The sequence below is a fragment of the Hylobates moloch genome, unplaced genomic scaffold, assembly GCF_009828535.3.
Source record: "Hylobates moloch isolate HMO894 unplaced genomic scaffold, HMol_V3 SCAFFOLD_6, whole genome shotgun sequence".
Classification (NCBI taxonomy): Eukaryota; Metazoa; Chordata; class Mammalia; order Primates; family Hylobatidae; genus Hylobates; species Hylobates moloch.
Genome location: NW_026652281.1, coordinates 154,230,075 through 154,243,404, shown reverse-complemented (window position 1 = coordinate 154,243,404; position 13,330 = coordinate 154,230,075). Strand labels below are relative to the sequence as shown.

Sequence of the window (13,330 nt, the reverse complement as noted above, 5' to 3'; positions counted from 1 at the left end):
CTTCTTTTCTTTCTTTCTTTCTTTCTTTCTTTTTTTTTAGACGGAGTCTTGCTCTGTCGCCCAGGCTGGAGTGCAGTGGCTCCATCTCCGCTCACTGCAAGCTCCGCCTCCCGGGTTCACACCATTCGCCTGCCTCAGCCTCCCGAGTAGCTGGGACTACAGGCACCTGCCACCACGCCCAGCTAATTTTTTGTATTTTTAGTAGAGACGGGGTTTCACCGTGTTAGCCAGGATGGTCTCGATCTCCTGACCTTGTGATCTGCCCGCCTGGGCCTCCCAAAGTGCTGGGATTACAGGCGTGAGCCACCGTACCCGGCCCCTGGCCGCCTTATTTTAAGGTTGCTCACCACCTCCTCTTCGTCACATTCTATCACACCGCTCTGCTTTGTTCTTCGTAAAACTCAAGATTATCTTGTTCCATGTATTTGTTGACCATTTTGTGACCACTAGGTGAGCTTTAGTAGGAGAAGTGACCTGAGGGCTGTTCCCTGCAGCCCCTCCTCCATCTAAGGACAGAGCAGCTGTGCCACACACACTGTTGGACTAAACGAACCCACAACACGTGTGGACAACACGTGTACATGCGTGAACACTGATGCAGACACAGCACACTTCATGCCCATACCACCTTCGTAAGTGTGCACACACAGCTCAAACCCACCCACATACACAACCTCGCTCCCTGGCTCCATGAAATTGCACAAGTGTCTGTAATCTCTACGCTGCTACCTCCACATTTTCCTGTTGCTGGTGTCTTTTGTTTATCTCCCCTCAGAGGCAAAGCAGGCCCCTTTTGGAAATTCCAAAGGAGTTGAGCTTTGGAGACAGGCTTGGGGCCGAATGTGGCCTTTGCCACTTCCTAGAGATGGTGACAGTGGGCAGGTAACTGCCTCTCCAGGCTTCATTCCTTCATTCATAAATTGGGGGTAAAAAATAAGAAAGACTCGAGGGCAGTTTCCAGTGAAATTACTGGAGATAAGCGTTTCATGGATATACTGGGCACTTAGGAAATGGCTTGGTCCCTGTCACCAGGGAGAGCCCACGAGATGTGTGGGCTCTCACATGCACACGGTCAAGGCTTCTGACACGAGGCTGGTATCTTGGCTGACACTTCCAGGCCTGTGCCTGGAATGCATTGACCCTGGCAGATGAGAACACTGGTCTCTGGGCACAACCATTCTCAGTGGGACCAGGTGTGAGGCTTGGCACCCAGGAAGCAGGAATGAATCTCCCCACAAGCCAGATGGCACACTTGGTTTTGGCGTTTAAAAATGGGGATCAGGTGCTGGTAGCTGGATTGGAGGCGGCAAACTCAGTCTTTAGAGGCCACGCAATGCATGAAAATGAGTGAAGTGGATGGGCGTGATACAAAAGGAGGGGAAGGGACCGTGACCAACTGGAAGTGTATCCAGCCTAAAGGCATTCAAATTTTACAATTTTAAAAACTTGTGCTCGCAAATCAAACATATCTACAGGCCAAATGCAGCCTGAGGGCCACGAGGTTGCAATCCCCACGGATTGTGGGTTGTGAGTAGCATCTTAATTCAACCAAAAGGAATCTGGAGCTCCTGGCATCCTCACGTAAGTGACTCAGAGAATCCAAGCCCACCGGTTTGTTTCCCCCCCCCACCACCCGCCCCACGTCTGCCAGCTGCCTCCTACTTCCGGAAATAAAGGTCCCTACCCTGCGGGCCAAGGTGACCTGAGCAGAACGGTCTCCCGCAGCGTTCAAGGCCTTCTTCCCAGCTTGGCACCACTTCTTGCCCCCAACAACTCAGGGAAAGAGGAGGCGCTAACACTCGGGGGCTAACTGAATAGAGCAACCTTCTTCTAGCTAGAGGCTGGAGGGCGAGGCAGGCTTGCGGCACGGAATTGAGGTCGCACCGAGGTTTAGAATAGGGCAGGGTCTTGCGCAGGCGAGCTTGGGGGCCTCTGCGGCATAGCCACGCCAAGATCCCGTCCGGGTGGGGGCGGGGCCTCTGCGGGACGGGGCGGGGCCTCGGTGCAAACGCGGAGAGAGGGCCTCTGCGGCAAGAGGGCAGGGGCGGGGCCTCGCGCAGGGAGTGCCTATATGCCAATAAAGGCAGCGCATGGGGGGCGGTGCTCTGCACGGAGCCAGCAGTATCTCCGCCCCCATCTTTCTCACTCTGAGGCGGTGTTGGGGGCCCCCTAGTGCTGATCCTGATCCGCTCAAGGCTCCCGGGCGGCATCCCAGACCTCTGCGGGCCCTCGCCCACCTCAAACTTTCGGCCTCAAACATTCCGGCGCCTTCGTGGGGGTGGGAGGGTGGAGCACAGGAGGCCAGGGCTCTGCTGGCTCCACGGGCAGTTGCCCATTTCCCTTCCCCTTAGACAAGTTTTTCTGCTTTGGGCAGGTGCGCACGGGGCTTTGTGCGTGTCCACGTTCTGGAGTGGGAGAGGTCTTTCAGCGCTCGAATGGGAGCGCGCTGGCCTGCACGTGTTGGCCAGCGTGCATGCACGCGTGTTTGCACGCTCGCGCGGCCAGAGTGTGCACACTCGGGTTCGCGCACATGGACCCACAGACAGGCACGCGGGTCCGCGCGTGAGTGGGCATCGGCGCGCCTGCGCTGCCTGTGCGGCCAGTTGTGAGCCCTTCCGCCCCAACGCTGCGGTGGCATGGGGCTTCCCTAGATCCTGCATTCCCAGCTGGCACTTTAGGGACTAGCAGGAGGCGCCCGAGGCCACCTGCCCGCCTCCCAGCCAACTGCGTGTCCCAGCCCCGGGGGCACCGTCCCCGACCTGCCATCCGGGGGACAGAGTAGGAGATGGAGACGCGAAGCCAGAGGTGGCCAGTCTTGTACCTGGGCTGTGTGTGCCAGACCCCAAAGAGCACAGAGGGGTAGGCTGGGACCTGGAAGACCCGCCGCCACGTGTCGCCCCCACCCGGCGCCCAGCCCAGCCCTGCTGGTGCGGCTCTGGCTATAGACAGATTAGCTTTATTCATGGTTTCTCGGGGGGCGGCCGGGCCCACCCGCCCGGGACACGCTCACAGGGGGGATGGGGACTCTCCATGCCACAATCACAACACACGACGCCCGCATTTGGACCGGGCCGGCTGGGATGGGGTGCGGGGGACATGGCACAGCCTGGCTCCTGGTTTTGGTTAAAAAAAAAAAAAGGTTCTCGGGGTTAATGGGAGTGGGGCGGGGTGCTCTGGGGCTGCCCGGGGGCCCCTTGGAGAGCCACTGTCGGGGAGCAGGGAGGAGCCGTCGCTTCGGATCTTCGTTTAAAAACACATAGAACATGCTACATCCGCGCAGACGCTGGACAGGAGGAGGCAACACTGGAAGGGCGAGGCTCCCAGCCGCGGCCGCAACCCCGGCCCTGTCCACGCCCCGGGGTTGGACGCGGGCGGGTAGGACAGACAGACGGACAGACACTAACACAGGCTCCGAGGGGGTTGCCTCAGAGCGGAAGGAAGATCTTGTGATTGGGGAGAAGGAGTCAAAGGATAGCCCTGGCTCTGGGGGGCGGGGCAGGGACAGGGACAGAATTGTGCTGCTGGTGGGGGCTGTCCTGGGCCCCTACGCCTCGGGCTCATACTCCTGATATTCCTCCTGCATCACAGGGATGGGGGTGGAGTAGAGAAGAGCAAAAAGGAGGAGGAGTTTGAGACCAAGTGGCCAAGCCCTAGCCCAAGAACCCTCTCCCTCAAGGAGGAATAGCACATTCCCCTTTTCCTGGGCAGGGGAGGAGCCTGGAAGTTGGGGACAACAGAGAATTCTTGGGCAGGTGTGCCTGGGGCCCAGCGCTAGACCCTATCTGCCCTCTCCTCCCTGCTCCCACCTCCTGGGGCCTGGGTTCTAGAAGACGGATGTCAAGCTCCCTGGCCAAACCATCTCATGCCAGGGATGTCCCACCCCAGCTAGGGACAGCAGCAATCATCCTGGATTCCCAAAGTCCCGCCCAGCCCTGCTGCCCCCTCACCTGGGGTGGGTCCTCATAACTCTCCCCTTCTGGCTCCATCAGGGGCTCAATCAGTGGCTCCTCAGCAGCTTCCTGGGCCACTTCCTCTGGCTGTGGGCAGAGATCAGGGCTGGTGAGGACAGCCAGGATGCCCCCCAAATTCCCACACTGGTAAGCTTTGGGCTGGTTGGAGTGGGGAAGGCTAGGGTGGGTTGGCAGAGCAAGGATAATTTCGAATTCAGTTGTTTATTTGGAGTACCTTGGAAGTGGGATGGAGGTGAAGGGGGAAATTCCCCCGAATCACAGTTGAAGGGGCATTGTGGAGTGGGAGCTGGCTCTCCACACCGCTCCCCCACGCCTGGTAGCCTCTGCACTTCCACCATTTGGATACTCAGTCACCAGCTTACGCCTCATCCTTTGTGTCAGGCTCTGTGCTGGGCATCGGGACCCCAGAGATAACCCTCGGGCTCCTCTGGGCTGAAGGGAGCTGGAGGCTCAGGGACAGCGCTGGGCAGGGGCTCTGAGCCATTCCCCCGCCACCTTCCACTCATCCCTCCCCCGGGCCCTGTGTGGCCTCGTTTCTTCAGCTGTTGCTATTTTAAGATAAGCTGGAAGCCACAGCTCGTGGTGTTGCTTGGATGTGTGAGCTAAGACTCTCCCCTCCCCGCTGCGTCTGCTGCCCAGACAGGCGCAGACCAGCGGGCATGCATGTGGGCGGGCTGCCAGACACATGGCCAGCCACCTGCAGGTGACCACATATATGTGAACAAACATGGGACTGAGCTGGCTGCACACACAAGCACAGGCGATAGCCTAGGATCCATGCACAGTCTGTGCAGTGCCTCATGTGGGGCTGCCACACGCCTGGGATCCCGGAGCACTGGTGCTGGGGAAAGCCTGCCCTGACCACGTCTGCACCCTGGGTGTCCCAGCTCCATCAGGCAGCGTCAGCTCCTTCACATTACCTGTCTAGGTGGGCCCTGTGGGCACATGAGTTTCCAGCTCCTGACCTGGCTCATTTCCCCACTGCACAGATGGGTATGCCAAGGCCCAGGAGGTGGGAAAACGTTAGTTTGCCCCCAAGTCACCCAGCTATGACCAGAACCCAGGGATGGAATGTAGTGCTAAAAATGCCAGCTTGATATAGCTGGGCGCTATGGCGCATGCCTGTAGTCCCAGCTACTTGGGAGGCTGAGGCAGGAGAATCGCTTGAACCCGGGAGGCGGAGGTTGCAGTGAGCCAAGATCGCGCCACTGCCCTCCAGCCTAGGTAACAGAGTGAGACTCCATCTCAACAAAGCAAAACAAAACAAGCCAGCTTGAGCACATCGTTTGGAAACAACCCAAATGTCCAACATCAGTAGAATGGATGTGTGCCTTGTGACCTAACGACACAATGGAATACTACACAACAATAATGAAGAACAACAATGCATACAAGAGCAGGGCTGAGTCTCACAAGCTTCCTGATGAATGGAGGAAGCCAGATACAGAACAGAAGAGCATGGCCTTCATGATAACCTTTTTTTTTTTTTTTTTTGACGGAGTCTCACTCTGCAGCCCAGGCTGGTGCGCAGTGGTGTGATCTCGGCTCACCGCAACCTCAGCCTCCTGGGTTCCAGCGATTCTCCTGCCTCAGCCTCCCAAGTAGCTGGGATTACAGGCATGTGCCACTGCGTCTGGCTAATTTTTGTATTTTTAGTAGAGATGTGGTTTTGCCATGTTGGCCAGGCTGGTCTCGAACTCCTGACCTCAGGTGATCTGCCTACCTCGGCCTCATGCCTGGGATTACAGGCATGAGCCACTGCGCCCAGCCTCATGATAACATTTACAAGAAGTCAAAAAACACCCAACTAATTTTGTGCTGATAGAAGCCAGGAAGCAAGGCCAGGCATAGTGGCTCATGCCTGTTACCACTCCCAGCATTTTGGGAGGTCAAGGCGGGCAGATCACTTGAGGTCAGGAGTTTGAGACTAGCCTGGCCAACACGGTGAAACCCCGTCTCTACTAAATATACAAAAATTAGCCAGGCATGGTGGTGCGCGCCTGTAGTCTCAGGTACTCAGGAGGCTGAGGCAGGAGCATCGCTTGAACCCAGGAGGTGAAGGTTTCAGTCAGCTGAGATTGAGCCACTATACTCCAGCCTGGGCAACAGAGTGAGACTCCGTCTAAAAAAAAGGCAGAAAGCAGTTCCCCTTGGAGGGGGATAGGCAGGGCCAGGACTGAGGGGAGGCGGGCGAGGCTTCTGGAGTGCAGATGTTAGGGAGGCCTGGCCTCCGTCTCCTGGCCATGCAAGTGAGACTCCATGAGTGAGTGCCCCCAGACACCTCTTTTGTCTCCCCCTAGTCCTGGCCCTGGGGATAGGAACTGGAAGGGGTCACAAGGTGGGGTCCTGGGGGGTAATGTTCTGTCTCGAGCTGGCTACTGGTTACAAGGGGAGTTCCCTCTGTGAACATTTCATGGAGCTGCCAGTTTTCCACATGTACATTGTACTTCAATAAAAAATTCACTTAAAAAAACCCCCATAGCCTGTAATCCCAGATACTTGGAGGGCTGAGGCAGGAGGATTGCTTGAGCCCAGGAGTTCAAGATCAGCCTGGGCAACATAGCAGGATCCCATCTGAGAAAACAAACAAACAACCCCAGCCTGGCCGCCTGGTAGCTACCTGGCATCAGGCAAGTCATTTCGCTTCTAATCTCAGCAGCCTTGCATGGGAAACGAGGCTGGTGAGGATTCCATGATGATGGATAAAGCATGCTTGAAGCAGAGTCTCAGAAATGCAGGCCATGGGCCTGCCTGAGTCCCCCACGCCGCTGGGGGCCCCAGGGGCTGTTGTCTGGGTTACAACTCTATGATCTTGGGCTCCCTTGGGAGGGTAGCCTTGAGGCGTCAGCAAGCACCAGTAGGAGAAAGGTGACCAGAGAGAAATGATTCTGTGCAAACACCCATCACAAACAGCCTGGGGTTGACAGACAGGCTGAACCTGCCTTTCTTTTGCACCCCAGCTCGCAGCACTAGGACTGGCCCTATGCCATCACCAAGCGACTCCAGTGACATGGCCTGAGCTTATCCTCCTGACCACCTTATAAGGGAGGCAGGCAGGAACTGGGGACTTGGGCAAGTGACTTCACTTCTCTAAACTGCAGTCTCTTCATCTGTAAAATGGGCTGGTTATAGTGCCATATAGGTACATTGTGAAGAGTCAATGAGTTATTTCATGTAAAACATCTAGGACAGTGCCTGCTCATGAAAGAGATCAATGAATGGGAGTGATTATTGGTAACATGATTATAAGAAATGGGAAGTCATGGCCGGGCGCAGTAGCTCGTGCCTGTAATCTCAGCACTTTGGGAGGCCGAGGCAGGTGGATCACCTGAGGTCAGGAGTTCGAGACCAGCCTGGCCAACATGGTGAAACCCCGTCTCTACTAAAAATACAAAAAATTAGCCAGATGTGGTAGCGGGTGCCTGTAATCCCAGCAACTTGGGTAGCTGAGGCAGGAGAATTGCTAGAATCCAGGAGGCAGAGGTTGCAGTGAGCCAAGATCGTGCCATTGTACTCCAGCCTGGGCAACAAGAGCAAAATTCCGTCTCAAAAAAAAAAAAAAAAAAAAAAAAAAAGAAATGGCAAGTCATGCAGATAGTAAAATGCAGAAACAGGGCTCAAACTAGAACTTCTGAGTCAAGATCCTGACTTCCAACAGTGGAAGGAACCAACTGTGCAAAATGTCAGGAGTGGAGGGCAGCGTGGGGTCTCCCACAGCCTGGCAGATGCACTCATGCTGAGCGTACACTGATCACCCAAACCAAACGCTGCAGAAGGAGCCCCCGTCTCCATGGAGGCAGGGCCTGCACATGTCTGTGGACAGACACACAGCATCCACAGCGAATGCCTGCACACACATGTCATGGGGGGTCCACTTCCAGGCACACCTGTGGTCACAGGATCCCCTGCAGGCAGACCCAGACTGCTTGCATAATCATGTGGCCACAGTCTCTTGCGGGGCATTCACTGTATGCAAACCCAGCTCTTTATATCCATGGTTCTCATAGTATGCTCCCTGGAACTGCAGCAGCAACCTCACCTGGGTACTTGTTAGAAATGCAAATCCTCCAGCCCCACCTCAGACCTACTGAATCAGAAATTCTAACAATGAAGCCAACAATCTGTATTTTAACCTGGCCTCTTGGTGATTGATACACACTCAAGCTTTGAGAATATCTAATCTATATTATCTCCAATCTGCATAGGATTCCTATTGTGTTCACTCGCACTTTACAGTCGAACCATCAGGTTCAGAGACATGGTGGGACCTGCCCAGGGTCACGCAGCCAGGAGGTAGTGGAGTTAGGATTCAAACCCAGCTGAGGCTGGGGGAAGGTGGGTTCAGAGCTCACAACTCTTAACCCCCTCTTATCAGGGGGTCCTAGTAGGGGGATCTGTCTCCATGAACACATGAGTGGCCCCCAGGGCTCCCCTGGGGAGACACAACTGCACAGATCACACCTATTCCAGCACAGCTCCCACCTGCTCCAACCTGCCTCAGGGCGTTGGTACTTGGTGTTCCTACGGCCTGAAATTCGCTTCCCACACATCTCAAGGCTGCCTCTCTCATCCCTTGGGTGTCAGCTCAAATGGTTCTTCCTCAGAGAAGCCTTCCCAGCTACAATAGCCCTCTCACCCCTTGCCTGTCTGTCCCGTCGCCCTCTCTGTCTTTTCTCTGTAGCACTTATCCCTGCGGAAAGCATCCTGCCTGCTGGCTTGCGTTTTACTATCTTCTCCCACTACAATGTCAGCTGCAGGAACGTAGGAACCTATTCACTGCGGCAGCCTCTACAGCAATTCCTCTCGGGCATGGATATTTGTTGAATGAAAAGAAATGAATGAACAATCATTGACACATGCAGACGTGGCCAGAAGTCATCTGGGTCACGCTGGCAGGCAGGATACACGCAGACAGCCAGGTCTGGGTCCCCAACACCGGGAGCATCACGCCTTTATTCAGATGCATTCGGAGCTGAGTCGAGCATGGCTTTGCAGGATGGGAGGCAAAGTGGCTTGTGTTCCAGGCTGGTGGCAGGATTAGGGGGGCGGGGATGGTGACAGGTTTATTTGTGTGCCTGGTGTGTGTGTGTGTGTGTGTTTGCGTGCATGTGTGGGTCAGGAGGATCGCTTACCTTCAGATCAGTAGGGAATTCCTCCCTCTTCACCAGTCCTGTGGCTGCTGCGATGTTCCCTGCCCCAGAGAACACAGCTCCTCCCAGATGTGAGGCCTGTTCCTTGGTTTTTTCAGCCACTGGAGCAGGGAGGGGGTTGAGGAAGGGGTTTGGGAGCCAGGGGGAACCATCGATGCCCCGCCTTGTAGTATCCCGGGGCCTGCCCTCCCCACGGCGCATTCCTGCAGAAGCCTTGGGAGTCTCCCCCGCCCCTGCCCTCTGGTTCCCGGCCAGATCACCGGCCTAAGTGAGAGAAGGGGCTGGTGCCAGGGCTGGGCTGGTACCTGAAGCCACACCTTGTACCACACCTTCTCGGGTCTTGCTTCCTGCAGGGAGAAAAAGCGGCACATTTAAGGACTCTGTGCCGAGGGAACAGAAACTCCAGTGCAGCACGGTGATCACAGAGTGGGCATCCCAGCCCCGTCACTGCCTCCTTGGGTCCCCACATCCTACCACCTGCACCCCCATGTTAACCCCCCTATCACTGCACTGGGCCCCACACCTCTGTCTGCAGGAGTTGCAGTTCTCTCCCACCTGATGCAATACCCCACCCCTCTAGTGGATGTTGGCTGAGGGCCGGTGCTGTGTCAAGTCCTCTGCCTGCCCCGCTGCACTTCACTTTTCCCCAGCCCTGGGAGACAGGTGCTGTTATTGTCCCTGTTTCACGGATGGAAGCTCAGTGTGGGTCCCACCACTAGGAAGTGGCTGAACTGACATTCAGGTTCAGGCCTTTCTGATCCTAAAACTTCAGCTACCAACCACTCTAACAGCATGTAGCCCAGGATGGGAGGCAGGTGGGGGGTGGGAGTAGGGGTGGAGCTGGGAGGCAACAAAGCCATGTATTTTGAAAGGTTCCCCTCGTGCCCCATGCACCACAGCCCAGAGCCCACTGCCCCACTCCATTTCCTCTAAAGATTCTCTTCTCCTAATGAGGGTGCAAACCCCTTCTTCTGGCCAAAGTAGGGGGTGTCAGGCTCAGGGTGGGTCTAAAGGTGATGTGTAGATTGTAACTGGCACCCATGGCATTGGCTGGGCCTTCCTCAGAGGGTAGCAACTTGATAACTTCGAAATGGCTGGGGGCCACTGGGAAGCCAGAGGGCCTGATCTGGGCTGGAGGATGAGAGCCGGAAACGGGGTGGGGCGTATCCCGTCTGACCATTTGGCAACACAGACCACAGTGATGGATCCAGAACTGGGTGTCTAGGCAGACTGAGCCCGGCAGGGGGGTGGGGGAAGAGGCTGGTGTGGGAAGACAGGGTTCTCAGGGTGAAGGCCAACCAGCACCCAGGGACAGGAGGGGCGGGCTGCATGGTCCCCTTTCACTCCTCCCACAAAACATCAGTGTCCACCTACTCTGTGCCAGGCCCTGGGCCAATTGCTCACTGTCTGAAGCGGGTAAGAGAAGAACAGATTCAGTTCCTGGACCTCAAGTAGTGGGGAGAGGACTTCCAGCCTCCAAGGACTGACCGTGTGAGGAGGGAAGGGACGCTGCCCGGGCCTTGAGAAATGAGGAGCAGATGGACATCAGAAAGGAGATTGCAGAGGGTGTCCCAGGCCCAGAGACCCACACAGACAAGGCAGAGCAAAGTGCGTTCAGGACAGGACAGTCCACGTGCCAGGAGCCGTGGGTGTGGTGGGAAACGTAGACTGAGGCAGGACCATGAAGGGCACTGAATGCCAGGGTACAGGGAGCCGAGGCTTTAACTTGTAGGAACTGGGGTCCATCAGGGGCTCCCAGGCAGAGGGAGGAGCAGGAAGTGCCAATCTAAGGGGAAGAGCAGCATAGCTTGGAGGGGCCAAGTCTGTTATCAGAGAGACAGTGTCAGGGAGCCAGAGGCCAGCAGGAATGAAAGACCTTGGGGAGGAGGCAGGAGGAAGGCCAGAGCTGGGATCAAGCAGACATGCACTTTAGCCTTCTCCCGGTCTCCATTGCCACCGCCCTTGCCCCTGCCACCCTCATCCTGTGGCTTTACCATCTCCCATCAGGCCTCCCTGCAGTTGTTCTGTCCCCAGAGGCCCAAGTGACCATTCTAAACTAATCACATCATGGCAGTCCCTTGCTTACAGTCTCTCGTGGCCATGATAACAACGTTTTGCCCTGGCCTGAAAAGGGCCCTCGTGAACTGTCTCCTGCCCATCGCTCTGACCTCCCCTCCTACCACTACTTCCTGCCCTGCCCCCAGCTCACCCCAGGGCCTTTGCACCTGGCTTTTCTGCAGCCCTGCCCCCCTTATTACTCAGGGATGAGGCATTCTCTTCAGGGAGCCACTGTATGTCAACTCGCACTACTGAAATGCTCTGTATCACCATCAGGAGATCAGGAACCATTCTTTCCTGTTCACCGTGAAACCCCAGCATCCGCAGGATGCCTGGCACATAGTAAGTGGACACAAAATATTTTTCAAATGGCCTCAATCCAAATATGTCACGACCCTGGGCAAGTTATCCAGCCCTGGCCTTTCTCCTGATAGCAGCCGGTGGTTGCAAGGAAAGTGGACGGGGAGGAGAGCTGGCAATGGTAACACCACAGGAGTCGTGATGCAGGCGGACCTGGAACGCAACTCAACTCGGCCTTGGAGGTGCTGGAGGGAGGCGCCACAAGGGAAGGGGTGGGGCTTCAGAATCTATAAAGCTCCGTTCAAACCCCAGCTTCAGCATTTACCAGCTGTTGACCTTGGGCAAAGTACTTAGATCTCTGGGAAGCCCAGTTTCCCTTATCTGTAGAATGGGCTGGAGCATTAAATGAGGAAATGGATGTTATGACATTTTACCCAGTACTTGGCATACAGAAAGTGTTCAACACCGGATAACTATTAATAATGGTAAAAAGGATAAGAAAAAGGAGGCTGTCTGCTTTCACCCCTGCACCGGTCCCTGGCCTTTCAGCTGGAGCGCCGCCCCCCATCAGCCCGCCCCGTGTCCCCATTTCCAGATACAGACCCAGGCTTCTACGGGCTGGCTATGTCCCCTGTGACCCCTGCTGACCTCGCCCCATCTGCTGACTCATATTCTCCTGCCCAGAACCCCCCTCCCCGGGACCCGGCCCCAGCTTCACACTCTTGGGGGACCCCCCAGCCCTGCAGCCCCAGAAAGCCCCCCCCTCGCCCACCGACGTAGAGGACGCCCTCCTTGGTCTTCTCCGCCGCCTCGGTGACCCCCTGCTTGGTTTTCTCCGCGGCTGCCACAACGCCCTCCTTGGCCATGGACAGGCCCTTCATGAACACGTCCATCCTGGTGGCCTGGGGAGGGCGATACACGGGCACCGGTGCGCTGGCCCCGCACTCTCACCCCAGTCCCTCCCGAGGGACGCAGGTGCCCCCCCTACTCCCGAGACCGCGGCGCCCTTCTGGACCCTGAGCCCCCTCCCGCTTTCCCCCCATCCCACCCCACCCCCTAGTGCGAAGCCTCAGGGCTGCGGAGAGTCCTAGCGTCCTTGAAACCCGGGGACGCGGGAGGGGCCACTGCCTCGGTTATCCGGGCCCTGCAACCTGCAGCCCCGTGGAACCGGAGTGCTGGGTTCGGCGCGAAGATCCAGGACCAGCCTGTACACGCACGGCAGAGTCACACGGTCATGCACACAAACATACACCACGGACAAGCTCACGTGCACACACAGGACACGCAGACGCTCCAACGCGCACGAATACCCCGACCCACACGGGCGCGGACACACGTCCCCACAGCCGCCCGGGCAGCTGCAAACACCGGAGCATACTCACATACTCCGGGGTGCACACTGACGCTCACCCCCCGGATCCCCCTCCATTTTCCATCCCCTTCCCCAGCTCCCTCCTGCCGCCCCAGTTCCCTCTCCATCCTCATCCCGTTCCCCATCCCCGGCGCGCGGCCGCCTCACCTGGATGCGGGGCCGGGGCTGGGGATGGAGCGGCGGCTGCGGCGGGCGGACGCGGGGGCTCCGCTAGGCCAGGCCGGGGTGCACTAGGGGCCGGAGGGGGGATAGGGCCGGGGTCAGGCGTTCGGGTCGCGGGTCCTGAGCAGGAGCGCAGCAGTGCCCGGGTCTCGGGTGCGTCGCCAGCCACCGCTCGTTCCTCGCGCCCTGCGAGCTCGCGCGCTCCGGCTCGGGCTCCGGCTCCGGCGCTGGCGCTGCGGCAGCTCTGAGCTCAGCGCCCCACCTGGCGGCCGCGCCGCCCCTTCGGCCTGACTGACAGGGGGCGGGGAGGGTGACAG

At 57.3% G+C, this 13,330-nt stretch overlaps 1 protein-coding gene across 3 annotated transcripts; it reads right to left on the bottom strand.

Moving 5' to 3' along the window:
* On the bottom strand, positions 1–13,284 carry SNCB (synuclein beta). Of its 3 annotated transcripts, XM_032158774.2 has the most exons (6): positions 12,999–13,260; positions 12,252–12,381; positions 9,427–9,468; positions 9,104–9,222; positions 3,948–4,037; positions 1–3,577 (listed from the first exon to the last, which is right to left on the bottom strand). In XM_032158774.2, the coding sequence occupies exons 2-6, from the start codon at positions 12,370–12,372 to the stop codon at positions 3,545–3,547; spliced, it is 405 nt and encodes a 134-aa protein (XP_032014665.1). In that variant the 5' UTR covers positions 12,373–12,381; positions 12,999–13,260; the 3' UTR covers positions 1–3,544. The 3 variants fall into 3 exon arrangements, with proteins under 3 accessions (XP_032014665.1, XP_032014664.1, XP_032014663.1); XM_032158773.2 differs by lacking the exon at positions 1–3,577 and having other exon boundaries at positions 3,602–4,037; positions 9,439–9,468; positions 12,999–13,284; XM_032158772.2 differs by lacking the exon at positions 1–3,577 and having other exon boundaries at positions 3,611–4,037; positions 12,999–13,273.
* Between the last annotated feature and the right edge of the window lie 46 nt (positions 13,285–13,330).